A 27,781-nucleotide genomic window follows, 5' to 3' on the forward strand; every position below is an offset into this window, starting at 1 on the left:
TTTACAGAAGCCAGTCCCTGGATAGAATGGGCATGTTGTGTGTGTGTCAAATTGTGTTTTAAACTCTTTAAAGAGTGTTGATCCTGAGATAAAACCTTTCTGAATCCTTCAGGCTGTGTGCTACCCAAGTTATAGCTGCCTTGGCTACTGCTTGATTTGGTTTTCGATACCCAACAGGTTCTGTGTGCTTTGCTTTCTCTCGCTTTGTTCAAACATTTCTTCTAGGCAAAGAGCTTCCTGGCATCTCTTTGCCAGGAGTAGTGCTAATAAGGTAGGGCATTGAAAGGCATTCATATGTTTTATCTTTGGGTGTGGTGAGAGTATAATGCAGGGGACCTAAAGAAGAAGGAGGAGGAGTTGGTTTTTATATGCCAACTTTCTCTACCACTTAAGGCAGACTCAAACTGGCTGACAATCACCTTTTTGCTGGCACAGCATCCCATTTTTCTATGGAGCTCCCCCCCCTTTAATTTTTTTATTTAAAAATGCCCCCCTTTTCCCCTGCAGGGGCTGTGAAACCTCCTTGGAGGCGCTGCACCGGTGCCACAGCCACGCCATCCCTGGCCGCTGCAGGGCTCAGGAATGAACTGCCAGTGATGCAAGATGCTAGTGAAAGCAGGAGATGGGGGCAATTTTGTTAAATTCCCCCCACACACTTCAGCTCCCTGTGCTTCTTGTCCATGAGGGTGCCCCAGCAATGCCTTCTATATAGTTCACTGGATGCTGATGGGCAGGGCAGGTAAGGCTCATTTAATAATAGGAACCAGGATCCATTCTATTTAAACTAGTTCTCATTGGGTTAGATCCTATGGGTCTTTTCTGCCAGTGGAAGTGCTTTTCTCTGGTGGGCAAAGCCTTCCTTTGGTACAAGATGCTCTTCTCAGGATCTCTGTGTTGTGGGGAGGCCTCCTTCCACCAGAGGAACATGGAGTGTATCCACAGCATCCAAGCCATTAGCCATGATATTGTTTCCCATGTAGTTTCTTGAGAACATCAAGCAATCAGGGATATACCATCCCTATAAGCAATAGTAAATTAAAGGGAGCTTCTGTTTTCAGAGGAAGTCTATCTCTGATAACTAAACCAGGGGACAAACAGTAATGGGAGGGCATCATCTTCACACCCAGCGTGCAAGCTTCTAGAGTCACTGGCCATTGTTGGAAATACAGTGCTGGAAGAGCTGGGCCTCAGGCTGTTCAACCGTCTCGTGGTCAAATCTGAACATAACACAGTGGGTGCAAAATGAGTTTCCAAGGTGTGTGGTGAGTGACGTTTTGCATGTTTCTGAGAATTGTTGCATAGCCATTCTTTCCTGTGCCACAGAGAAACCGTAAGAAGCGACAGACAACTTCCTCGTGGCTATTTAAGGAAGGCTTGTTGGTGTCGCTCAGCGAGAGACTGTCTGTTTCCATGATTAATGGGGCCCATTCAGAGTTTGACAGCTGTGCTCCTCCTCCTGCTTGGTGAGTTCTGTTTGATGTGTTTAAGCCTTCTAAGACTAAGGCCTGCCCTGGTGCTGGATGAGGCCCTGGGCTAACTATTGTTCTGCCACCAGATGTGGCCAACCCAATGCAAATCACGGCATGCAAAGTTATGGCTTTCCCCGGTTGATTGCCCCCAGCATCTGATATTCAGAGGTACAGTGCCTCTGTCCATGGAGGTTTGGTGGCTAGCTGCTATTGGTTAGGCCTTTTCTCTAGAACTCCTTATCATTTAGAAGAGGCGGTAATTCATTCAGCTCCAGAAGAGCACATTTTCTTGCATCGACTGTACTTCTTCGGCAATTTTGGGATGATATTTGCATAGCGCCACCTGAACTGCCTTTCTGCACTGTATCTCTAGTCTATTATTAGCTGCTTTCTTCTGTGTTGAATATCAAGATGAGACCATTCTCGTCTTTGCAGATGGATTCTTTTGTGCCTCTGCTCTGTTCTTAACGACTCCAGAGAGGATTCCTCATATTTTTCCCCTTCTCTGAAATGGCTTTGATTTTATTCTTTTTTTTTTACCAAAAAAAGTGCATGTATTGCATGAAGGACAGAAGAATGGTGTTGAAGTGGGTCAGTGCCTTTCGAGAGACTAGGCTCTTAGAATCAACCCCTTCCTGAAAAGGGATATGTTATCTCATTCAGCCAGTCACCTACTAAGCAGGACTCAACTACTTTACCTACTTTTAAAAAGCAACTCTTTTTATTGATATACTTCCAGTAAATATGTGTAAATGCAAGTTATAAAGTATTTATGTTCAATAACAATGTATTTAACACTGTTTGTATATGCAGCAACAATGTATGTAACAATGTATACTGTTAAGCAAGCAAGTTCTACGTACTATTCAAAATCTTAATCCAACATTTCAAATATAACAGTCAAAAACCACTGATTTAGGTTTCCACCCACCAAAACTTTATGGATTTCTCAACCTAGAGTTGGCAACTCTATTTCCTTCCCACACAACAGACGATCTATCTTTATCGGTCCCTCTGTCTTCAGCTTTCCCTTCCCCACCCCCCCCAGCAACCTCTACCTAGGAAATCTGTGGCCGAGTTAGGCGGTGCTAGCTACTGGGCTAGGCCCATTTGCATGGTAGGGGACCCTCAAGGACTTGTCAAGGGCACCTCACTTTCCCCTCTATCCGCCTCCCCACACTATTTCCTCTTTCCATCCTCCTGGCAATCCCCATATCCTTTTCTCTTCCCCTGCCTCAATCTCGCCTTCTCAGCCATTCACCAACCAACCTTTCTTTTCCCTCCCATCTTCAGCTATATTATTTGTTTACTTCATTTTTACCCCACCTTTCTTCTCAGTGGGGACCAAAGCAGCTTACATTATTCTTCTCCACTTCTTTTATCTAGACAATAACCCTGTGAGGGAGGTTAAGCTGAAAATATGGGACTGGTCCAAAATCACCCAGTGAGCTTGCACAGGAAAATGAGGATTCAAACCTGGGTCTCCCAGACCCTGCTCTGAAGTTCTAACCACTACACCACACTGGCTTTTTTAAGGTGGCTAACACTGAACAGTAGCAAGCAGCCAGGCCTAGTTGAGTCATGCCAGGACTAGGTTTGCCAACCTCCAAGTGGGACCGAAATATCTCCCAGAATTACAACTGAACTTCAGATGACACAGATTTCCCCCACAGGGAGAAAATGGATACTTTGGAGGGTGGAATCTATGGCGTTATATTCAGCTTTCTCCCCTCCCCAAACCCTGCCCCAAACCCTGCGTGGTGTAGTGGTAAAGAGCAGTGGACTCTAATCTGGTGAACCGGGTTGGTTTCCCACTCCTACACATGAAGCCAGCTGGGTGACCTTGGGCTAGTCACAGTTCTCTCAGCTCTCACCTACTTCACCAGGTGTCTGTTGTGGGGTGAGGACTGGAAAGAGATTGTAAGCCAGTTTGAAAATCGGCATATAAAAAAACCAACTTCTTCTCTTCAGACTCCACCATAAAATCTCCAGGAATTTACTAACGGCTCTGGCAATCCTAGCCAGGCCTGGCCCCAATGAGTCATCCGTCAAAGGCCAAAAAAGGACTGGAAAGGACCCTGCCCTCTCTCCCTGCCTTTTACTGGCAGAACCAAGCCTGGAATCTGTGGTTGCCATTCAAGCCACAGACTCTTCTTTCATCATATTTGTTTTTTTAAAAACTACCTTCCAATGTTTTTTTATTATTATTATTATTATTATTATTATTATTATTATTATTATTATTATTATTATTAAAGATTTCACATTTTTCTGCAAACCTGGGGCATTTTACAGGTTTGTAGAAAGACCTGTCTTGCCCATTCACAACTCCAGTCACCAGATTTAAGTATCCTCAGATTTGGCCAACTTGCCTATTAGTATACAGATTTTATCCTCACACCAGCCCTGTCAGGTTAGGCAAAGACCATGACTGGCTAAAGATAACACATCCCCTTTCTCAGAATTTTGTCCCTCTAATTCCTCCCATCTCAACAGCCCTCCAGAAATTTCATGATTCCAGGGGTTAAAGACTTAAGTGACGGTTTTAGAATAAGCTGCTTCAGATAAAGAATTACATTTAATAAAAATAACTAAATGTATTAGTCATTCTACTAGCAGCAGTACATTAAAATGTTGACTTCTCACTTTATAATCTTAATTTGCATGATTGTGAAGGGACATTTGAAAACCTGAAACAGGGAACCATGAAGAATTAAACAAATTAACTAGATGAGAACTGATCTCCTGCTGTTTTTAAACTGCTAGTAGCTATGGAAGGGCCCCAGTTCAGGGCTGTGATGCAGAATGAAGGACTTCAATCCCTTTTTTCTATGCTGTCCTTATAATCTATATTATTCCTTTCCAGTGACCTATACAGGTCAGTGGGTAATCTTGGGTCAGTATGTCTCTCTCTCTCTGTCAGCCTAACCTAGTCACAGGGTGGTTGTTGTGAGGATAAAATGGAGGACAGGCAAATAATGTTGTAATAGCTTTGGATCCTCAGCAGGAAGAAAGGTAAGGTACAAATATAAGTATCTAGATAGACAGACGTGCTGTGTATTTATAAAGTGAGAGAGGGAGGAAATACTGGAGCAAATAGCAATCGGGGCTGATATTATGAAAGTAGTATGGGGAAAGGATTGATGGTACAGCAGTGATCCAGACTGAGAGGTACTGCAGGTGCTATTTGTAATTTTAAAAACAGTGTGAGATCTAGTAATGTATCACCATTTTCTTGTCTCGTTAAGCCCTCTGAAACCAAACAGCAAGTCTGAAAGGAGAGAAATGTAAAGCAATGAGAAGTGCATGTAAACAGGGTTGTGCACCAGAAAAAAAATTATTATTTTTCAGATCTGGATTTCAGGGAGGGTATAATTATTGGTTTTCCTGATTATTCACATGCCCAGTACTGGTTCAATATTCAGACTCAGGTTGATGTTTTTCAGGATTCCAAAATTATTTGGGTCCATTATTCCCTATGGGGAATATTTCTGAAGGGCTGGAGTGATGGTCTTTTGAGCAAATGATGCCAAAATCACAATGAAGCTGGTGCTGCCTGTCCAGCAAAGAGTCCCCAAGTTTAAAGTGAATTGGACTAAGGGGTCCAATTCTTTGGGTCCCTAAACAAGATGATCCCAGCCATCCTCCATAGTTTATTTTTTCTCCCTGTTTTTTCCATCAAGTCACAGCCAACTTATAGCGATCCCATAGGGTTTTCAAGGCAAGAGACATTCAGAGGTGGTTTGCCATTGCCTGCCTCTATGTAGTGACACTGGACTTCCTTGGTGGTCTCCCATCCAAATACTGGCCAGAGCTGACCCTGCTTCTGATGAGATTGGGCTAGCCTGGGCTATCCAGATCAGGGCATTGTTTTCGGCGGGAGGTGGGGGGAGATTCCATGCTTTCTCATGGGCAAAAAAATAGCTAAATGCACGAGAACAAGCAACCGCTGGCCAAAACCTTCCCAATGCAAACAGAGCCAACATCAAACCAGAGAATCCCAGGTGATTGTTGCATACCAAGCACATCTAATGTCAAACTAGAGAATCCAAGCCAAATGAACTAAGGTAAGGTAAGGGACACTATTTCCAGCCCAACAGAACCAATGACAAAAGCCAAGTAGAACCCAGGGCCAATGTGCCAGCACAAGCCCAACAGAACCCATGTCAAACCGAAGAATCTCAGCAGAACCAATCTGGCAAACTCTCCCTAACATGTGGTCCCACTTGCCTACGAGAGCTGCCTCTTTCCTCTCCTCCTGTTGCTTGGGAAATCTACATAAAAACAAAAAACAAAAACAGCCCACTGGAAAAAAATACCCTCAAACAAACAATCAAACAACCCGAGTTTTAGAGCCTGAAAATGCCAGCCCTGGACATGCCCAGGAATATTTGGGATTAGGACACTGGTATTGCCAAATATGATCCCAATTCTGAATATAACCAAAAAGTACAATAAGGTATTTTTCGGGTGTATATTTGGACCATATACATTCGAGCAACCATCCCTACATATGACACCTTAAACATGATTTTAAAAGCAAACTCAAAGCATTTTTGAAGTTTGCCTCATGGCTCACTGGGAATTTGTTTATTTTAAATACTTTACAATTATTGTGTTTTGTTCAGGTCATAAACCTTTGCAAGATTTTTTTCCCCCTAGAGCAAGGCTCCAAAAAAGAAAAACCTTACCATATTGCAACAATGGTTTTATGCTGCTGTTTTATGGTTTATATGCAGGTCTTTGTGCTGGGCAGAGGATGGTAACTGTTCAGAAGGGCCCTCTTTATCGAGCAAGAGGCTACCACGTCACCATCTGGTGCAATGTCAGTGGCTATAGGGGGCCATCTGAGCAGACTTTCCAGTGGTCTGTGTATCCGTCATCCGCACCAGAGAGGGAAATGCAACTCATCAGCACTGGAGATTCCAGTTTCCCTTATGCTTACTATGCCCAGCGTGTCAGGGCAGGAGAAGTCTATGTAGAGAGGATCCAAGGGGATTCTGTCCTCCTGCACATCACTAAGCTTCTGGATCAGGATGCTGGCAAGTATGAATGTTACACACCCAACACTGAAGTCCTGTACTTCGGGAGTTACAGCGCCCAAACAAGCCTGACAGGTAAGCTCAAGAACATGTTGCCCATGCAAATCATTGACATAGGGCCTGCATAACTTGAGGCCTACTGAACTGAATGCAGCTCTTACAACCATGAGTTATGGACTTCTGGATGCTAGACTTGCTCACTTTTGCAGTTTGAGGGAGGCAGAAAAACCAGGAAGTCAACTGAGCTACCAGTGGAACAATATGCACGGTTGCTGGGTTGTGTTCAGCTTGATAGGTCATCTGCACCAGAGATGGAAATGCAACTCATGTCAAGACAGGAGAAATCTATGTAGAGAGGATCCAAGGGGATTCTGTCCTGCTGCACATCACTAAGTTCTGGGCTAAATATGCATAAGCTTGTACCAAACTCCTATTTGTTTCCCCTTCCCCCTGTCTTTGTTGTCTCCCTTCTCTCAAATTTATATTCTAAGCTCCTGGGGGCAGGACTCTGTAAAATATCATACATATGGTTCTGTATAGATAATAATAATAGTAATACGTTCTGAAACTTTTGAAGCAATCTGGATCGCCATCTCCAGTCTGTTAATTTTGTTGCAGAATAAGCTGTTCTAGAATTGTTTTATTTATTTATTAAAATGTTTAGATCCCACCTTTCCTTTAGGCTCAAGCTGGCTGCAGGGTTGCAGACATGTTTTATTTACCTGCTCTGGCACTCTGTCATTTTGCTCCATGTGAGTAAATGTTACAGACTATCAAAATCAATCACAGTTGCTGCTACAGTCCATTTCCTTTCACTCTGTGTGTATGTGTGTGTCAGCCTAAGGGGTGACCTTGGGCCAGTCTCAGTTCTCTTAGAACTCTCTCAGCTCAGGCAGAGGCAGGCAATGTCAAACCACCTCTGAACCTCTCGCCTTGAAAACCCTACGGGGTCGCCATAAGTCAGTTGTAACTTGATGGCACTTTCCAACACCAGTATAAAATAATATACCATGGAGGCTTATAGATGGTTCACTTTGAATAAGGTGGTACTTGTCCAATTGTTTTATATGTGGGGAAAGTATGGCCAGATAAAATTATTCTTTTGAATCGTTAGATAATGCATCCTCTAGCATAAGTTCCTTGTTCGTGTGAAAGAGGTGAATGATTCATTCTCACCGGTGATGGTTCCTCCAGCTGTGGTTTCCTCTGTTGTCTTGTACTTCTAGTAATCTCAGACACACTGTCTGCTACCATGAAACCACAGGATTTCATCCAAGTTGAAGGAGATTCATTAGAACTCGTCTGTGAAGTGTCAACAGCAACAGCCCAACACACCCACATTTCTGTTGCCTGGTACCTTGTTCAAGGAGATGGAGAAGACCAGGAGATCCTTTCCCTGTCCAGAGATTTTGTCCTGATTGCAGGATCTTCCTATAATCAGAGGGTTTCTTCAGGAGACATCAGGTTAGACAAAATTGGGGACAAAAAGTATAAACTGACCATTGTTAAGGTACTGCCTTCGGACCAGGGGAAAGTGTATTGTGAAGCGGTTGAGTGGATTCAAGATCCTGATGGAACTTGGAAAGATATCACCCGGAAACAGACAAACAAGACTTCTCTGACTGTCCGGAGCCTTGGTAAGATGCATGTGGTTCATCAGTCATATATATATTGTCATTTTAAAAGACATTAGTAGCTACTTAATTCTCCACGATCACCTTGAGTTTTTGTTTCACTTGGAATGTTTTGTACAGTTTTGACAAGATTACTCAATTTAAAACGTGAGTAAATTAATTTATAGTCCAAGACCTCTTCAGCTTTCGCTGCAGTGGTAGAAACTAGCCGCATGAATAAACGAGTCATTTGCTAGGTTATTCCCCTCTACATAATCACCCATTCTCTGAAAAAGCATTAAAACAGGCGAAGGTTCTGAGGTTTTCAGGGCCCTGTCGTAACAGATTCGCAAGAACAAAAGCAGAAAAGCCATCCGTATGTGCAAGGAGAAAGGAACTGTCTTCTCTGCCAAATGTAGGTGTACAAAAACTCAGTGCATGAGGGGCCCTCCTTCCATTACTGTCCATGACTGCTGGCTCTGTTTTGTTCTGCTGCTTCTCTGGATCATGAAAAGCAGGTCGCATTTCAGGCAAGAGGATAGGCGGAGACACCACTCCCCCACCCCAAAACCAATTGCTGCCAAAGCAGCGTATGGGCCCTTCTGTAGTACAGCTGTGCATTGCAGGGGGATAGGAGAGACGTACCAACACAGCAGTGCCAATGTCTGGGTTGGAATCTAGATCTGGCACAGTGATGTGCCCCTCTCCTTCTGCCAAGTCCTATCCATTGCTGCCTCGGTAAAATGGCTGGCATGTAAGAACAGGGCTCTAGGTCACTCCAACACCTCGTTTTAGCCGCCTAGAGGATTGAATTTATGCTTCTTTCCATCTATCATTAATGGTCTTGGTGTATTTTCTTTCTCTTCGATGAGACCCAGTTTGCTAAATTATCTATTGAGCTCTGCTGCAGTGATTGGCAATGCAATAACACTGAGGAAGGAGAGACAGAACTCCCTCGAGGGAGAGGCAGCCTAAATTAAGTACGCCATTTAGCAAGCTTGACGCCTGCAATCTCAAGAGGAGAAGAAGCTTTTAAGCCCACTCCTAGATCGGAACTACCTGGTGCAAAAGTTCCACATTCTTCATCCCATGCATTCAGCAAATCTTTGTGAATGGTCAACGCCTGTGCGGGATGTGGGTTGTGAATGATTAATGAACCGGCATTCAGTGCCTTGGATAATTTATGCACACTAAGCAATTACATTAGCTGTAGCCCTGATTAGCTGCTGCGGATTTGGATAGTGTACACAGAGATCTATGAAATTTCGTGGGTATCAGAGAGGCACACTTTGGCCAACCAGAAGAACTGGTTGGCCACTGTGTGAGACCGGGCTGTGGACAAGATGGGCCACTGGTCTGATCTATCAGGGCTCTTCTTATGTTCTGATGTTCCTTCCAAAATATTGTAGAGTCACGTTGGTGACTCACAGAAGAAAAACCAACAGGTCATGACATAAAGTATGTTCCTAGAAGACTCATGGCATTGAACTTGAACCAGAGAGGAAAATCCTATTGAAAAAATATAGTCCAAAACAGGCTCCTAAGCCACTTACCAACAATCCCACTGAGTTTTCGTTATGACTGCTGCCAGGGCCAGCAGCTGCTCTCCTTCCATCACTCTTCTGGGGTCTGAGTTACTCCCACTTTGGGAAACTATGGCTAGATTATGGATGCACCTACCCAGAGGGCACATTTTGAGATCAATTTCTTTTCCTGTGAAAAGCACCTCACTTCAGAGGCATACAAGTGATGGGAAAGGGGAGGGAGTGTTTACAGCACAGGTATGCCCATTTATCTCTCCTGGCATGTTCTGGCTTCCCTTCTTAGTACCTAGCAGGGTTGCCAGCAGGGCCAGATGCAGACCTTTAGAGGCCCTAAGCACTTAAAAGATTTTGGTGCTCCCACATATATGTAATTAAAAATATAAACAATAATAAACCACCAAATGATATTTTATTTTTCAAAATGAAACAAAACTTACAGTAAGATGGAAAATAATGTTTATTTTTGTATACTTCCACTTTATATTTGAAAAGTTTTCTCCTACTTTGGGCCCTGGTTCAGCTGCACCTATTGCAGTTTTGCACCGTATAAATCCAGAATGGAAAATTTCTGTGGGGGCCCCCTTCCTTTGATGCCCTAAACACGTGCTTATTTTGCTTAATGGTTAATCCAGCCCTGATTGCCAGGTCCCTCTTCACTACCAGTGGGAGGCTTTTGGGGTAGAGCCTGAGGAGGGCGAGGTTTGGGGAGGGGCTGGAGATCAGTTGTAATAGCAGGAGATCTCCAGCTAGTACCTGGAGTTGGCAACCCTAGTACCTAGCCTTCAGGCAGCAATGCTACACCCATTCTGCAGTTACCCCATTGGCTGGTTCAAGTCCAGGTAGTGTCTATCACTTACAAAGCTCTTCATGGCCTTGGACCCTCCTATCTCCAGGAGCCCCTCCTCCTATGCTGGAACTTCGCCCATCTGAACAGGGCCTTCTATCAGCACCACCCTGCAAATGGGTAAGATAAACACCTGCCTGCACATGCACATTTTCTGTGGTGTCCCCCCCTCCCTTTGTGGAATGGACTGCCTGAGGAAGTCAGGAAGGCTCCCACACCTCTGTCATTCCATAAATATGTAAAGCAGAGCTGTTCAGAGGAGCATCTTTATAAAGCAAATAGGGCTGAATTATAACAGAATGATTCATGGAGATGCTTCAGTAAGGGAAATGGGACTGTATCCTATACCACTAATATGTATTATCTATAGATGTATGTTTTTATCTTGCTCTCACTGAATGCACTGAATATTTCTATTTAGGTAACACAATTTCTTGCATCATTTAGAATGCCATGTTTAATACTTTCAGATTTCTGTGATCCTAGTAGTATTACATTGTTTGTTAGATGTCTCATCCTATTGGTTACACGGACTTACATTATGTAATCCACCTTGACTCTCAGTGAGAAAGGTGAACTATAAATAACGTAAATATCAGTTGTTGTTTTAGCATTACTTGAACATATACGGTACACAACCACATGAAGCTGCCTTATACTGAGTCAGACCCTTGGTCTATAAAGATCAGTGTGGTGGTAGCTCTCCAGAAACTCTTCCCATCACCTATTACATGATCCTTTTAACTGGAGTTGCCAGGGATTGAAAGTGGGACCTTCCATATGCAAAGCAGAAGCTCTACCTTTCAGCCACAGCCCAATCCCAATTTCTCTCTTTCACATCAGACTTCTCCCTAGGAAGAGAAACTAACTCATAGCCAACAAGATTTCTTTGTGTAATAACATCACAGAAATCAGATCTTTATTTCAGAGATGTGTTTGGAGATATCATGCAGCCAAATCTGATTGGCTATGTGATGATACAGGAAGGAGATCAATGGGGGTGGGGGAAGGCACCAAAGCAGCAGTTGATTGGGGCTGCAAGCAAGCACGTCTACCCCACTGCAACTTCTCCCTTCCCCACGCTGCCACTAACACATACACACTCACTCACTAGCAATGGCAAACATTGTCTAGAGGCCTGTGCTCAATACTCATTCTTATTCCAATGAAGTACTGGCTAAATGTGTGTCTTCATTTGTATTCTCACAGATAACAATATTTCTGTTACAATCTCTGTTGATAAAAGCTCTGTTCTGGAAGGGGAAGTCCTGCATATCAATTGCTCTGTGCAAGCCCAGAATATCCAAAACAGATGGTTCCAGATGGTGTGGCTTCATCGTGAGAGGGTGGCTGCTAGCATTGATCCACACGGGGCATTGGCTTTTCCAGAGGACAACGGGGACAGGTACACCATGGGGAATCTCCTCGTGAGGAAGCAGAGCAATGAAAAGTACATCCTCAGGATAAACCAGGCGGAACTGAATGACAAAGGCACATACCGGTGCGAGGTTTCTGAAATGGAGAGGTCTTCCATAGGCTCCCTTGCTGTAAAGAAAAAAATGTCATCTTCTGGCACCGACATAGATGTGTCACCTAGAGGTCAGCAATGTCAAATTTCTGTCCTTCTAAATGTAATATGGGAAAAGGTCCAAGTGGTAGTTCACCGATACTTGTTAACTGTTGTGGGCACACTCTGTGGTAGAGAAGAAGAAGAGGAAGAGTTGGATTTTATATGCCAATTTTCTCTACCTTTTGAGGAGAATCAAACCGGCTTACAATCCCCTTCCCTTCCCTTCCCCACAACAGACACCTGGTGAGGTAGGTGAGACTGAGAGAGCTTGGAGAGAACTGTAACTTGCCCGAGGTCATCCAGCTGGCTTCATGTGTAGGAGTGGGGAAACCAATCTGGTTCACCAGATTAGAGTCTGCCGCTCATGTGGAGGACTGGGGAATCAAACTCGGTTCTCCAAATCAGAGTCCAACACTCCTAACCACTACACCACACTGGCTCTCAACAGCAGAGCAGCTGGATGGTAGCATACTACAGTATTTAACAAATATCAACAAGTCTTTTCTCAGCAGTGATCACTGACTCATAGAATCATAGAATTGGAAGGGGCAGTACAGGCTATCTAGTCCAACCCCCCGCTCAATGCAGGATCAGCATAGAACTCCAGGTTCTGCAACCAGCCATTATTTCCCCAAACTTTGTGAGAAATAAATTGGTCAGACACATTTAAAGTATGCTGGGTAGCTGCTACTGCCTCCTTATTGCTTCAGGGAGAGAGAAGCCTTTATCTTTCTGCCTCTATCCCTCACCTCCCCACCCCCACACACACTCTAAGCCTGTTCTGCCTTGCTTCCAGTATATCTAAGCAAGGTCATTCCCCATCTGCTTAGCACGTACAGATACCCAGATAACAGACTAGCTCAGGCAAACAGGACATGCTTTTACTGTATCATAAAGCCTTCCCAAAGCATTAAGATGACTGGCATAAATATCGAGCACACTAATGCCAATCAGCATGAACCTGTTCTCAATATCCTTGTCATAATCATATTGTCTATTGCTCAGTGTGTCCTGCTGCTTGGGAAAATGAAACCCAACTGTGCAGTACCCAAATAACCATCAGAATGGAAGGCTTCCACCCATTCAGAGATGTTGGGAATAATTTTGTTTAGGTTTGGAGCATTTCTCATATTTTCAAATGGGCATAATCAGGTTTGATCAAACAGGTTGATTATGGGAAAGGAACAGTATGATGTGATGATATCACCACAAGCCACCTCTTAGATACATAGAATCAAATGTGCATAATCATCAGATTAATATATGTTGTTTTGGTCATCTCTGTTGCATCTTAAGGATTCCAGTGTTTCAATTATTAACATACTTTCCCCTTTGAAGACCTATAAAATTCTTTGTTACCCTAATTTTCTGTCCTATTTTTTTGTATGTCTGCCTTCCTCTGCAAAGGATGGGTTTTTAAAAGAAAAACAGATTCTAGCAACCTGCTGTCAGAAATTTGCATGAGGCAACAACGTAGGAATGCCTGTAGTTGAGTAACTGAACATTTCATTAGAAGTAAAAAGTAGCTACTTTCCTATTAACTTCAAATCCAGGTACATCCACATCTGCAGGTTATTATTCATTTACTTCAATCTATCGATCAATAATTTATTATGGTCACAGACCAGCAGAATAAAACATATATTAGCAGAGTGTTTATAAGATTATATATACAACCTTCCATTAAAAGATATTTTAAAGAATAAAAGTATGTGTTACTAAATCAACACTGTACCTCGGTAGACTCTGGTAGCTGCTCAGAATCTGGCAACTCTATTTGAGGTTCCAGAGGGTCTGCAAGAAGAAAGGAGGTATATCATCCCTCTGATCTTCTTGGGATTTTTTGGAGGATAGATGTAATAAATATATATCTGAGATCATAATAGAAGAAGGCATGTCCAGCCATTTCAATTTCCCCAGTACCACAAGGGCTTATTTCCTTCATTCAATAGAGACCCAAAGCAGCTTACATCATTCTCCTCTGCTCCATTTTACCCTCACCACAACGCTGCGAGGTAGGTTAGGTTGAATGTGTATGACTGATCCCTGGCAGAGTGGGATTCGAACCTTAGACTCCCAAATTCTGGTCTGACACTCTAACCACTACTACAGAATAGTTTGCTAATGATTCTGGTCTGGGCAGTTCCACTTCTTCAGACCTTACAGCAGAAAAGATGGGTTTTAAAAATGTTTAGTATTACCAATAAGAATTCCGTTTTGCCGCATTAATAAGGGTACCAAGGCATGTCTAATCTTGCTTTTATGGCTTTCTTATCTCTGGCTGTTTTACCTTATAATACAGTTTATTCATTAATACTTTTATTCATCTCCATAATTTCCTCTGATAAATCCCTTACAATAATGGGCTTCTAGAGTATTCTTTAATCCTTTGCAGCCAATACTACCGTGATTCCATTTTCCCACACGATGCATAATGATGTTGCGCCTTGTCTTGTGCGATTGATTGATTGATTGAAGTAAATAAATAATAACCTGCAGATGTGGCTATACCTGGGTTTGAAGGTAATGTGAAAGTAGCTTCTCTTTCCTTCTTAGTACAAAGGTATACCCAAGCATCAGGACATATGTGTCACAAGATCGAAGGAAGTAGATAAGTGGTGATAAAGTTGCATCAGCACTCAAAAAATTTGGAATCCATTGTTAGGACCCACCCCTTTATGGTTCTCTGTTTGAGACATCCTTCCGAAAATGGGGTTAAGACCAGTATTTCAAATGTCTTTGAACCCCCATATCAGTGCCCTAAAGAGATGTGCAGACTGTAGGAAACCATATTCTTTATCTAAACAGTTTAGTTATATTAGCATTAACAAAATATTATGAAGCCAAAGGTGACTGTGTGAAAGAAGGGCCATTACTATTATGGTCCACTACACACCTAATGTTTTTTTCCTACATAGCATCCAAGATCAGATAAGACTGGGCATGTAGGGTTGTGCAAAAAAAAATTTCGGTAAATTTTGGGCTTGTGTTTATTGGGCCTGGTTTTTTTCAGTAAACCCAGAATAAGCCGAATACCCATACCAGTAAATATCAGCATTTGACTTATTTTTGGGTTTCCCGAAAAAAATCGGGTCCATTATATAGGTAAAGGTCCCCTGTGCAAGCACCGGGTCATTCACCGGGTGACGTCACATCCTGATGTTTCCAAGGCAGACTTCGTTTGCGGGGTGATTTGCCAGTGCCTTCCCCAGTCATCTTCCCTTTACCCCCAGCAAGCTGGGTACTCATTTCACCAACCTTGGAAGGATGGAAGGCTGAGTCAACCTTGAGCCGGCTACCTGAAACTGACTTCCTTCGGGATCGAACTCAGGTCGTGAATAGAACTTTTGACTGCAGTACTGCAGCTTAACACTCTGCGCCACAAGGCTCCTCGGGTCCATTATAGTCTATGGAAAATTCTTTTTGAAGCTCCTGTGGGGGCGTTTTTGGAGGTAGAGTTCCCAAATTTTCAGGGTAGCTTGAAGGGACTCTCCTTGCATGAACCCTAAAGTTTGGTGAAGTTTGGGTCAGTGGCCCTGATATTATGGGGTCCAGAAGTGATCGCCCCCTCCTCCATAGAGAAACATTGCAAACTTCACAATGTTTCTCTTTGGAGGAGGGGGGTGACCCTTTCCGGACCCCATAAAATTGGATCCCCAACCCAAACTTTACCAAACTTAGGGGTTTATGCAAGGAGGATCCCTTGAAGCTACTCTACAAATTTGGTGACTCTGTCTTGAAAAATGCCCCCAGGATAATTATAACAGTACTGTTCACTTTTCACAGTGTGCAATGGTAGCATCCATACCCAAGGGTCTAGGGAAAACACATTTTCCTATGAACGCTTGTAATTGCAATTGTATTGCAAGCTTCATGGGAAAATGAGTTTCCCCACAACTCTTGGGTATGGATGCCGTCATTACAGACTGTGAAAAGGGTGTAGTACTTCTAAAATTCTCCCGGCGGGAGCATTTTTCGAGGTAGAGTCACCAAATTTCCAGGGTGGCTTCCAGGGACCCCTGACCCAATCTTCAACAAACTTTGGGTTCATGCAAGGAGAGTCCCTTGAAGCTACCCTGAAAATTTGGTGACCCTACCTCAAAAAATGCCCCCGCTGCATGAACCCCAAAGTTTGGTAAAGTTTGGGAGAGGGGGGTCGATTTTATGGGGTCCAGGCCCAATTTTCACCAAACTTTGGGACTTGTGCAAGGAGCGTCCCATGAAGCTACCCTGAAAATTTGGGAACTCTACCTCCAAAAGCCTGGGGAAAGCCAAAAAATACCTACCTGGCTGATTCGGCTATCGGTTATCCGGCTTCAGGTTTATTCCCTGGTTTTGGTATCTGATAAACCCAAAATCCAAAAATTACCAAGATGGCTAATTTTGGGTTTATTTTCTGTTCGGGTTTATCAATATGCACAACTCTATGGGCATGTTTGGGGTAGCATGGCCATAGGCAGTCCTACATAGTGGTTACCTTAGTGAGGGCATATTTTAACAGAGGATGTTGCTCTCACCCCACCCCCAATGTACAGATGAACTCTACCAAAGAAAAATAATGTAAGAACACGTTGCCCAGTAAAGGCTTCCCACTCAACCCTAGGAATGCCAGTGAAAAAAGATAGGACCTCTTAGGTAATAGATTGTGCTAGATTGCAAGCCAGTTCTAGGTCTTATTTCCCTTTAATTCAGATTTACTTATCTGCTTAACCCGGCATCTACTGTTCATAGGAAGCCAGTTGAAATTGATTCTGTGGGTCAATGAAGAACGAATAATGGAAGGAGAAGCTTTGACCTTCCACTGTAACGCAGGTGTGGCTGAAAATTCTCTGTCTGTGAAATGGTGGTATATCTCAAAGAACAAAAGCCCTCCAATGCTCATAGCTAACATGGATCGAGATGGCATGTTAAGGATAGGAACTTCTTACTTGGAGCGCAGCACTCATGGTGACCTCAGATTAGAAAAGGTAAACTCTTCTACCTTTACCTTGACCATCTACAACACTTCAGCTACAGAAGATTCAGGGCTTTATCGTTGTGAAGTGACAGAGTGGTTCAAAAGCAGAAGCTGGCAACACACTCAGGAAATCTCAGCCACTGTTGAATCACTGGGTAAGTTAATTCTTCCCTTTTTCTCTTTCAGATTCTCCTGGCTAGGACACGTCATGGCTGAATGCTTTTATTCTTTCGTTCTTGTCTCAAAATGAAGCTGCTCTGTTTTTGTCTGTCCCATGCTCAACTATTGTGAACCACCCAATACCAGTCACAACACAGATGAAGGGTGCTTTCACACATGTTGAATAGTGCACTTTTAATCCACTTTCAATGCAGTTTGTAGCTGGGTTTTATTGCGTGAAATGGCAAAATCCACTTGCAAACCATCATTAAAGTGCATTGAAAGTGGATTGAAAGTGCATTATTCAGCATGTGTGAAAGCACCCAGTGTGTTCCAGAGGGTTATAATAAACCTTGGTCATCAAATTGCAGCCAATTTATGGCAACATTGTTGGGTTTTTCAAGGCAAGAGGTGGTTTGCCATTGCCTGCCTCTGCATAGTGACCCTGGACTTCCTTGGTGCTCTCCCATCCAAGTGCTAACCTGGGCTGACCTTGCTTAGCTCCCAAGATCTGACAAGATCAGAATAGCCTGGGCCATCCCAGTAAGGGCTATAAACCTTCCCTGTATGTAATTATTATTGTCTTGAATGTGCTGCTCCAGCTAACCTGAGGTTTTTTGTGGTTAATCTGAGGCAGTGCTGTTCTGATTGTGACCCAGAAACAATCCTGCTCAGGAAAAGCAGAGATCAAGGAAATGAAAGTGATCCAGTGATTACTATGATCTTGTTACCTCCTCCCCTACCCCAGTAGTAGCTTTGTTACTAGATAAGTAGTAGCTAGCTAGGGATAGCTTCCTAGGTAAGTAGTAGTCTATGGTGGGAAACTCAGTATACCTGAAATTAAGAATGAGAGCCAGTGTGATTTAACAGTTTAGAGGTCTAGGGCCAGAATGATCCAGGTTCAAATCCCCACTTAGTCATGAGGCTCACTTGGTGATCTTGGGCCAGGCACTTATTTTTAGCCTAACCAGTTCTTAAGAAGTAAGATGGGAAAAGAGAGAACTTTGTTCAGTACTTGGAGGAAGAGTGGGGAAAATAAAATAAATAAATGCAAACTGCGATGATGACAAACTATGGCAAAATGCAGTTAGCCTAGGGTCCATGTTGAAAAGAAAGAAAGAAAAATCCATGTGAAAATAAGGTTGGTGGCAGTTTTCGAGAGCTACTGATAAGGACTATCTGGCATTAGCAGTACAAATGACTTTTCTCCTCGATAACAGGGATGAATTTGAAAGCCGTACTGATCAGCAGAGTTGCAAATGTCAAGCTGCATGAAGATTTCGAACTGCACTGTCGGCTGTCAGTTAACCGCAGCACCAACAGAGTACCAATATCCGTCATTTGGCAATTCCATCCTAGCTCAGCCCAGACGGGCTATCAGCAAGTGGTGAAAATCTCTGCAGGAGGCACCGTTGAATGGGGATCAGCCCTTCTGCACTTCCAGAAGAAAACCAAGATTACCAAATCCCCCTCTTTATCCCAACTTCTAATCCACAGCGCTACATGGCAAGAGGCAGGGATATATAAGTGTGAAGTAGAAGTCTGGAGAAACTCTCAGCAAGCCAGAGATTCGGGTATAGCAGCGGCTGCGGTGGTATCCTCTAATCCTGTTGAAATAAAAGTCACCCAACCAGGTAGGTGTGTGGCAGCCAGTAACTTGGTTGACTCTTTCTTTTGCTAAAGGATAAGCCTCTGGCTTCTGAGAATCCTCCCTCGCTCTTGCATCCCTGGCTGAATTTATTTGAGGTCACTGATAGGAGGGCTGTGGGGCCCCAAATTAACAGGTAAGCTTTCTCTAGCATCTCCAGAATCGGACCAGTATTCTAAAGGTTGTGTTCAAAATGATTTCATTCATTTACATTTAAACCAGCCTAATCCCAAATTGTACTAGATGGAACGACGGGCTGGGATATGAAAGATTCATGTCCAAACCCCTGTTTGTTCAAGAAGTTTACTGTGAGTCTTTGGGTTAGTCACAGTGTCTCTATTTAATTTGTTCTTCAGAGTTGCGGTGAAATACGAGATCATAGATTTATGCCATGGAAACAGGTTGTACAATCTAAATAAATCAAATTCATGCCCCCCCCCCAAAAAATACATGTTCAATGAGCAAACACATGATGGCACAAACATCAAATCCCACTGGTTTCACGTTAAGCACTAAACCCTAACCCAAACACGAAGGTCTCAAAACAGTCTGACTCTCCAGGCAAAGAGCATTCCACAACTATAGGGCAGGCATCGAACATGATTTTCTGTGCGTTGTCTGGATGTTCAAACCAGGTGAACAAATGATACAGGCTTGGTGCAGCCATCATACAAAACTGTGGTTTCATTAAACTAACTACGGCCTTTTATGTGTGGCTGTTTCCCTCATGGTCACTCTCCCCTCCCGACTACTTTGGGGCTTTGTTTTGATTATGCATGTATTTTCTGACCTTCAGAGGTCGCCTTGCTCTCCCCACGCAAGAGAGCGAGACGACTTTGAAGGTCAGAACATGCATATAGCACAATCCCTCTGTGTGGGTACTGAGGGGGAGAGAGCTTTGCTTGTTTGCCAGAATGTTTATTTGGAGTTTTGATTTTCTCCTTCTTAGTCCCCTTTACTTATTTTACCTCAGAAGAAATGAGACACCAGAGGCTTTTTCAACACCGTACAAGGGATGGATTTGGAGGGGAAACAGTGGTTAGGAAAAGCATAGAACCAGAGCTATTTTTATAAGTTTCACTTCAGAGAAGGCTTACTTGGTAGCGCTCCTTTGGATCAATGATAATGTGCATGCGTGAAAAAAAAGGGGAAGCATCAGCGTGAAAAAAAAAGAGGTGGGGAAGCATCAGCGACGTAGACATGACGCAGTGGTCCCCCACGCTCCTCCTCTCAACTTTTCGGACTATTACTTTGGAGGTGCAATATGACGATAAACCATTTTGGGAGCAGTCTTAACAGGCACGGTGCGATCAGAAATGAAGAATACGCATCCAAAGCACACACACCAAGCACGATGATAATATGCTGTAAATTGTTGGTGCGTTAGGCCCCTACATCAAAGATCTGAAAGCACGGTTTAAACTGGTTTATTAACCACAGTTAGTCTTAACAATGGCTCTGTGTGATGTATGAATCAATGCTTGGTTTGTTCCTGGTTCCTTTCATGTTCAGTGCAGACCAGGATACCAGCCAAGGTGAAATGATAGAAATAGCAAAGATGATGAAACTAGCATTTGTTGAGGCAAACCAGGATTTCAGTCTAGAATCTGCAAGCTCAGGTGTGGTTGTACCTACCATACCTACCATAGCTGAAACAGACCACAGTTTCATGTTATATGTGTGAACCACATGAACACACATGAAGCTGCCTTCTACTGAATCAGACCCTTGGTCCATCAACGTCAGTATTGTCTACTCAGACTGGCAGCAGCTCTCCAGGATCTCAGGCTGAGACATAGTCAAGACTAGATTACTCACAGTTTGAGGAAAAGCGCAATGCAAGACAAATAATTCCTGTTCCATCACTTCCAGAACCTTATTTAAAATTCTGGTGGCTGCTCTCAAATCTGTCATGCTTTTGAAGAGCAATTTACATGAATAAAGATAACATATTCTCACAGTATCTGCTTTCTTTGACATCTCTATCTTTCTCGTGCCATGGGTGTTCTGGAAATATTTCCGTTTGGTGCTAAACAATCTGTGTACGTGTGACATTCCCTTCTGTGCTAAATCCCTTGCATTCTTTAGAGTGAAACGCACACACATAACAATGAAACCAACGGTGGCCTCATGAATGTTTATGCAATGGCAAAACCCATTGTGCCATGTGACTGACGTAAAAACGCAGAGGTGCCAAAACATACAGCCCCCAGAAATCTAGTGCTCAAGTCTAGAAAATGGAAATGCAAACGCAACTCCATTGAGAAGAGTTTTGTACATGCATGAAGGTGTTTATCTTAGAAATTGTGATGGAACATAAGGGGGGGGGAAGCTCAGGCAGTGTGGAATTATTTATTTTAAACGTATTTATACCTCATACTGTATTTATACCTCACTCTGTCATCCAGTGTAGGTTCCCTAGGCCAGCTGTAAGATGTACATGGCTGTAAACCATGTTTCTGTTTTTAAAAAACACAGAAAGATTGCTTTGTGAGATTCCTTGGCTGAGGATTGTGATATTATATCTCTTTCTGAAGGATGTGAAGTGATAAATAGATAGAAGTAACGCATCTGAGAAAAATGGGATAGAAACTGAGTATACAACACTGCATTAGAAAATTGGGGGGAAACCTTGACATTAAAATTTCTGTTGGGTAAAACAACAGTTTCAGCAGCAGGCAGGGCATGTGACATCCCAATGCCCCCCCTCCCTCCCAGCATTCTGCATGGAAGATAAAGGAATTTTGGAGTCTCTACTGGCTGACAAATCCCAGTATGGGACTGGGTTGTCATGGTTAGGGTGCCAGCTCTGGGTTGGGAAATGCTTGGAGATTTTGGGGGCGGAGCCTGAGGAGAGTGGGGTTTGGAGAGGGGAGGGACTTCAATGCCATAGAGTCCAATTGCCAAAGCGGCCGTTTTCTCCAGCGGAACTGATCTCTATCGGCTGGAGGTCAGTTGTAATAGCAGATCTCCAGCCACCACCTGGAGGTTGGCAACCCTAGCCAAGGTAGTTACTGGAAGGCTTTTATCGGAGCTTATCCTTTTGCTATATTACCCCCCCCCCCAGCTACTGCTTACTGTGGAAGGGGTAAAAGGCAGGCACCCTCTCTTGCCTGTCTCTCCCCCACCCCTTTCCATGGCTAAACAGTGTTTGTGCGTGAGGGAAGCTGTGTAGCATTTTAAATTTTGAAAGATCATAATGCCAATATAAACAAAAGCAAGCTGGGGCCTTTTTAAAATGTAAGATGTGTGTCAGAAATTTACAGCAAATGATAAATATGCTAAAAAGTCTATTCTCACCCCCAACCCTCCCCCAAAGCCTTACATTCTGCTTGCAAAACAGGTGATAACCTAACACTGTAGAGGAAGCTGACCCAACAATACTTCCTCTGACAAGTGTTGTGGAGAGGAGGAAGGGCCCTGGGCATTTCTGAAATGATTCATATCGAGAGGTTTTGTGGCCCATCATTGGTAGACGGCGGTTTTTGCAAAGGCCGACGCTGTCTGTCTGTGCATACCATTTGCAGCGGCTGGATTCTTTTGCCTGCTTCAAATGCTGCCGCAGAGAGAAGCGACTGCACCGTCAGCAGTCAGGGTTCAAAGGGAAAGAGGAAGCTTGGAGATTGGGCTCAGTTAATTAAATTGAAGTGGGTTCTGTTTTCTCCTTTTGTGCCATCTCTCCTTAGCAAGGCTACCATGGGTGACAGAAAACTTAAAAGCAACAGCTTTGGTTCCTTGAGAGAGACGGGCTTTGGGAAGGCTGCGGCGGCTTCTGTAATAGACATCTTCTGATGAAAAACAAACCAACCAACCTGTGCGCTGCTCTGGGGTCTAAGGAGAATAAAGTTTCCCAAGTGGACACCACTGCAACCTTTTCTCTATGGTCTTTTATGCATGGCTGTTTCCCTCACCGTCACCCCTCCAACAGCTTTGAGTCTTTGTTTTAATTATGCATGCCGTTTCCAACCATCAGAGGTTGCCTCGCTCTCTTCCTGCATTTCTCCACGTTTTGCCTGCGTTTTCAGATACCTGTTTTCAGAGAGCCAGCGTGGTGTAGTGGTTAAGAGCAGTGGTTTGGAGCAGTGGAGTCTGATCTGGAGAACTGGGTTTGATTCCCACTCCTCCACATGAGCGGTGGAGGCTAATCTGGGGAACTGGATTTGTTTCCCCATGCCTACACACAAAGCCAGTTGGGTGACCTCGGGCAAGTTACAGTTCTATTAAGAGCTCTCTCAGCCTCACCTACCTCACAGGGTGTCTGTTGTGGGGAGGAGAGGGGAAGGTGATTGTAAGCCGGTTTGATTCTGCCTTAAGTGGTAGAGAAAGTCGGCATATCAAAACCAACTCCTCCTCCTCCTCCTCCTCCTCCTCTTCTTCTTCATCTTCTTCTTCTTCTTCTTCTTCTTCTTCTTCTTCTTCTTCTTCTTCTTCTTCTTCTTCTGTTTTATCTCAAATTTGAAAAGGCGGGCAAAACACAGGAAAACTCAGGGGGAGACTGAGGTGACCTCCGACGATCGAAAACAGCATTTATAATCAAAACAAAGACTTGATGTTGTCGGAAGGGTGACGGGTGAGGGAATCAGTAATGCATAAAAGACCTATGTTCCCTCGGTGTGCTTCAGAACATTAGAAAGGGCCTGCTGGATCAGACCCAGGCCCATCAAGTCCAGCAGTCTGTTCACACAGTGGCCAACCAGGGGCCTCTAGGAAGCCACTAACAAGCCGGCTGGTTGCAGCGCACCTGTTGATAATGGAAGGAAGCACCTGCTGTGCAATTCAGGCTGAATTGTGCAGCAACCACACCCTCAGTCCTTTCCACAACCACCTGTAACTCTGGCTACAAAAAAAAAAACACCCTAGAATGTATTTGTTGCTCAACATTGATATGCCAAGACTGTAAAAACACACACGCAAACCAGACGTTTCTCGTTTCCATTTTACTAGAAATGGTCAGAATCATGGACTACCTATTTCTTGACTACTTTTCACTCAACAATGATGTATTCTAAGCCTTTGAGTTAGAATTCAGGAGAAATGATGAAATTAAACCAAAGTGGAATTGGGAGCAAGCATTATGGTGAAGAGGAGGATATGTGAGGAAAGAGAAATAGGCAGGCCCTTGCAGAGACTGCCTTCAGATGTCACGGACTGTGATCCAACAAAACTGTTGGCTCAAATCCCAGTTGTGACATCCTAAATGCTGGCGGCCCAACAAACCAGGGTTTCTTCTTGTGCACCAAACCCAACAAGAGCTGGTTGTTGATTTATTAATCACAGTTTGTAAAAACCCAACAAACTGAAAGTTCCTAGAGTGCCATTGCAACTCTCAAGAAGTGACATTGTGGTGCTGTGCAATGCTGTTTGAAGTCTCCACCCTCCCCCAAATAGTTCAGCCACAACTCAGAGCTGCATTACCGATGCTAGCTTAGGGGCTTGTAAAAGATGTTTTAGCTGCTAATCATACTGAAGTTGTTTTAAGCCATTCCATAGGCTTGTCATATATCTAGAAATATGGTGTTAGAACTATTTTCTCTAGGGTAACTGATCTGCGTCATCTGTAGATCAACTGTAATAGTGGGAGATCTCCAGGTGCCACCTGGAGATTGGCAACCCTATACAGCAGCCATTAAGCCTGAAATTAACAGGAGATATTTCAGCAAATTAGAGTTCAACTTGGTAGCTATGGAAGCAGGGAAGGAAACTGATAAAATCAAATTGTTTACTTTTCTATATGTTGCTGGAGAGGAAGCTGTGGACTTTTTACTATAATTTCAGGTTTGCTAAAGGTGAGAATATGAAACAAAAAACAATAATAGACAAGTTTGAAGAATGTTGCACACTGGGGCAGAATTAAGCTTTTGAAAAATATACATTTTTTGCATGCATGCAAAAGGCAGATCAAACTGTGGATCAATACTTTAAAGAACTGAAGCAGCTCAGTAAAAATTGTGGTTTTGGTGTCTTGACAGAATCTTTGAGTTGTCTGCTCTGTGGTATCAGAGATAATGTGCTCAGAGAACGGATGCTCTTAAGTGAGATTTATCTCTTGACAAACCTCTTTAGATCTGTAGGGCCTCAGACTGTGAAGGCACAGGCCAAAGATCTGAATTCGGCTGGAGGTGTTGTGTATGCCCTTAACTGTGCCCTTAAGGGCAAGGAAATCTTCAAAAATAGAAATATCTTCCTCACAAGCAATTGCTAGAGGGGAAATGAAAAAAAAAGAGACAAGCAAGCAAAAACTGTAGAATGTAGGATGCTCCTAAACAGCGCAAGGCATCTGGAAAATGTTTGTTTTAACTGTGAGAAGAATTGTTTTGCAAGATGCTGCCTGATAAAAAAAAAAGTGCCCACAATTACTCTGGATTAGGGGTTTTATGCTGATTTAAGTAGAAGCAAGAAAAACTGGTGACAGCAACTGGATTTTGCCAGTGCAGGTGAATAGGACATGTTATCCCATTTAAAATGGACAATGTCCCATTGAATGCACAAAGCCTGTTCACAAGTTAAAGTGAATGCATGTACGGTCCACTTGATTTTTCAAGCATACACTTGATTTTTCTTTATACATGTGTTGAATATAGGGTTGCAAAGTCCCTCTTCACCATCAGCGGGAGGTTTTTGAGGCAGAGCCAGAGGAGGGCGGGGTTTGGGGAAGGGAGGGACTTCAATGCCATAGAGTTCATTTGCCAAAGTGGCCATTTTCTCCAGGTGAACTGATCTCTATCGGCTGAAGATCAGTTATAATAGCAGGAGATCTTCTGCTATTACCTAGAGGTTGGCAACTCTAGTTGAAAAATTCTTGTGTTATGTTCAGTGCATGTACAGCTGAACATGTGATTTAATCCCCACATTTCCAGGTACTGTCCCCAGTTTCATTTGTAAAGCAAATGTAGATTCCTGTTTCTTACAAACAAATGTTTGCAGGTACATGCAAGAAGTATGAGTGTTAATTGTAAGATGTGAATGGTGCTCATATTTCACCAAACTGGATTATAAATGTATGTCTGTAAATCCCAAACTGGGTTCGACAATAATCGAAGTTGCTCATCACTCTGGAATAAACTGTGACACCCATATCAGGCCTAGCAGATTGTGATAGGGACAGGATAGGGACAGTGATGATATCAACAATGATGTTGTCTTTATTTACTTTTTAGTCCTCCTTTCTCACTTTCCCTGGGCCTCTTTCTAGAGTTGCCAGCCCAGCATTGGCACCTGGTAGAAGATTGTAGGGGGTGAGGATCTACCTGATTGGAGCTGCTGCGATTTCACTTCTAGCGCAAACTGGATGTGACATCATTATGTCAGCATGACTATCTAGGATTCCCCCCCCCCCAAAAAAAAATCTATGGTTTAATGTGGAAGCCCTACCCTTTTCATATAGGCAAGAATCTTTTGCTTTACTACTGTTTTTCCCACTCTACATGTCAAAAGCTAAATAAAGGTGGGGTTTCTGTTTTCTGGCTTGTTAAGTGTGAAAGGAGCATGAAACAATTGGTGTGCTTTGAATGTGTAGAAGAGCCCATGTTGTGGCAGCGAAAGGCTTCCGAGCTGAAAAGGAAGCATTAAATATGTTTCCCTTCTAGCCTTGAAGAAAATGATGTTTCTAGAGCTGTTTTTGGCACTAATATGAGAGTGTGATGACCTAGTTTATACCAATGAACATAGCTAGCAAAAAGAACAAATTAACATAGCCGATTTCACATTCCTTGGAATCCTGAAACTTATCTTGGATTGCCTTTAATAAAAATGCTTTGGATGATTGTCTGGTCTTAGTGTAGTCATAACTATTTAGCTAATGTTTCACATTACTTTCAATTAAACTGTTAAGAGTACAACAGTGACTTGTTTTTTCATTTCATTTCACCATCATGGTGTTTGCTTTGAATACTAGTAGTTTCAATAGGGAAGCACATTTCTGGCAACAACCATGTTGCCGTTCTTCATCCAGTTGGTTGCAATTTGGGGGCATTATAGCTCTGATGCAAAAAATTGCCAGATTTTGGACATAACAGAATAAAAGGTCCCAGTTTTATAGGAAATTTAAATGCAAACTTGGTTCCTAGCTCTGTTTCCCCCATCCAGTTGGCTAGATGTCTCTAAGACTGAAACCCTCTTCCGAAATTTCAGGCTGATGAAAGAAATGTCCTGGTTCATTGGCAGAGAGGGTAAAGGAAGGTGTTTGGCAACCCAAAAAATCTAATAAAGTTAGGTTGGCCCAGTAATTGTTAGCCACTCTCAGCCCAGTCTTGCCTAGGAATAGGATTGGCAACCTCCAGGTTCTAGCTGGAGATCTCCTGCTATTACAACTGATCTCCAGCTGACCGAGATCACCAAAATGGCCTCTTTCTCAATTGGACTCTATGGCATTGAAGTCCCTCCCCTCTCCAAACCCTACCCTTCTCAGGCTCTTCCCCCAAAATCTCCCACCGGTGGCGAAGAGGAACCTGGTATCCCTAATAATAGCACTCAAGGGCCTTGGACAGAGGTTGTTTCTTGGTTGTTACCATACCAGTAATTTAACCAGAGATGCTAAGAATGTTACTTGGACTTACACTTTGTCTGTGTGCTTCTAATAAGTTACATTCTGCCTTAAGATTATATGAAGTTTAAAAAAAAAGAAAAAACTGGCATGTTGGATCATTAGAAAAAAAAACTTTTTTCTCTTTTCCTTTCTCTTTCTTCTTAAAAAAATAAAAAATAAAAAAATATTTACATAAACAATATTTACATTTACTAATATATTTATTAGTTCCAGCTAAAGATCACAAATTAGTGAGCATACTTTCTTGTTTCATAGAACCCTTGTTCAGACTTGATATTAAACAAGTATCAAAGAAAAAATTGGGCCGGGGACATGTTGGTTGCAATGGAGGGTTTAGTAGAAATCCTCTGCATGTGTTACAGTTTTCAGATAGAAAAGAGCAAGAGTCCA

At 43.1% G+C, this 27,781-nt stretch overlaps 1 protein-coding gene across 1 annotated transcript in view; it reads left to right on the plus strand.

Moving 5' to 3' along the window:
- Positions 1–1,395: 1,395 nt before the first annotated feature.
- The window catches only part of CD101 (CD101 molecule), a 44,123-nt gene continuing 17,737 nt past the window's right edge, over positions 1,396–27,781 (plus strand). Inside the window, exons 1-6 of the mRNA XM_056858194.1 lie at positions 1,396–1,463; positions 6,209–6,586; positions 7,738–8,148; positions 11,722–12,111; positions 16,814–17,194; positions 18,419–18,832. Coding sequence (XP_056714172.1) covers positions 1,418–1,463; positions 6,209–6,586; positions 7,738–8,148; positions 11,722–12,111; positions 16,814–17,194; positions 18,419–18,832 — 2,020 coding nt within the window. The 5' untranslated portion in view covers positions 1,396–1,417. The remainder of the gene's footprint in view (positions 1,464–6,208; positions 6,587–7,737; positions 8,149–11,721; positions 12,112–16,813; positions 17,195–18,418; positions 18,833–27,781) is intronic.

The sequence above is a fragment of the Euleptes europaea genome, chromosome 12, assembly GCF_029931775.1.
Source record: "Euleptes europaea isolate rEulEur1 chromosome 12, rEulEur1.hap1, whole genome shotgun sequence".
NCBI classification, from domain to species: Eukaryota; Metazoa; Chordata; class Lepidosauria; order Squamata; family Sphaerodactylidae; genus Euleptes; species Euleptes europaea.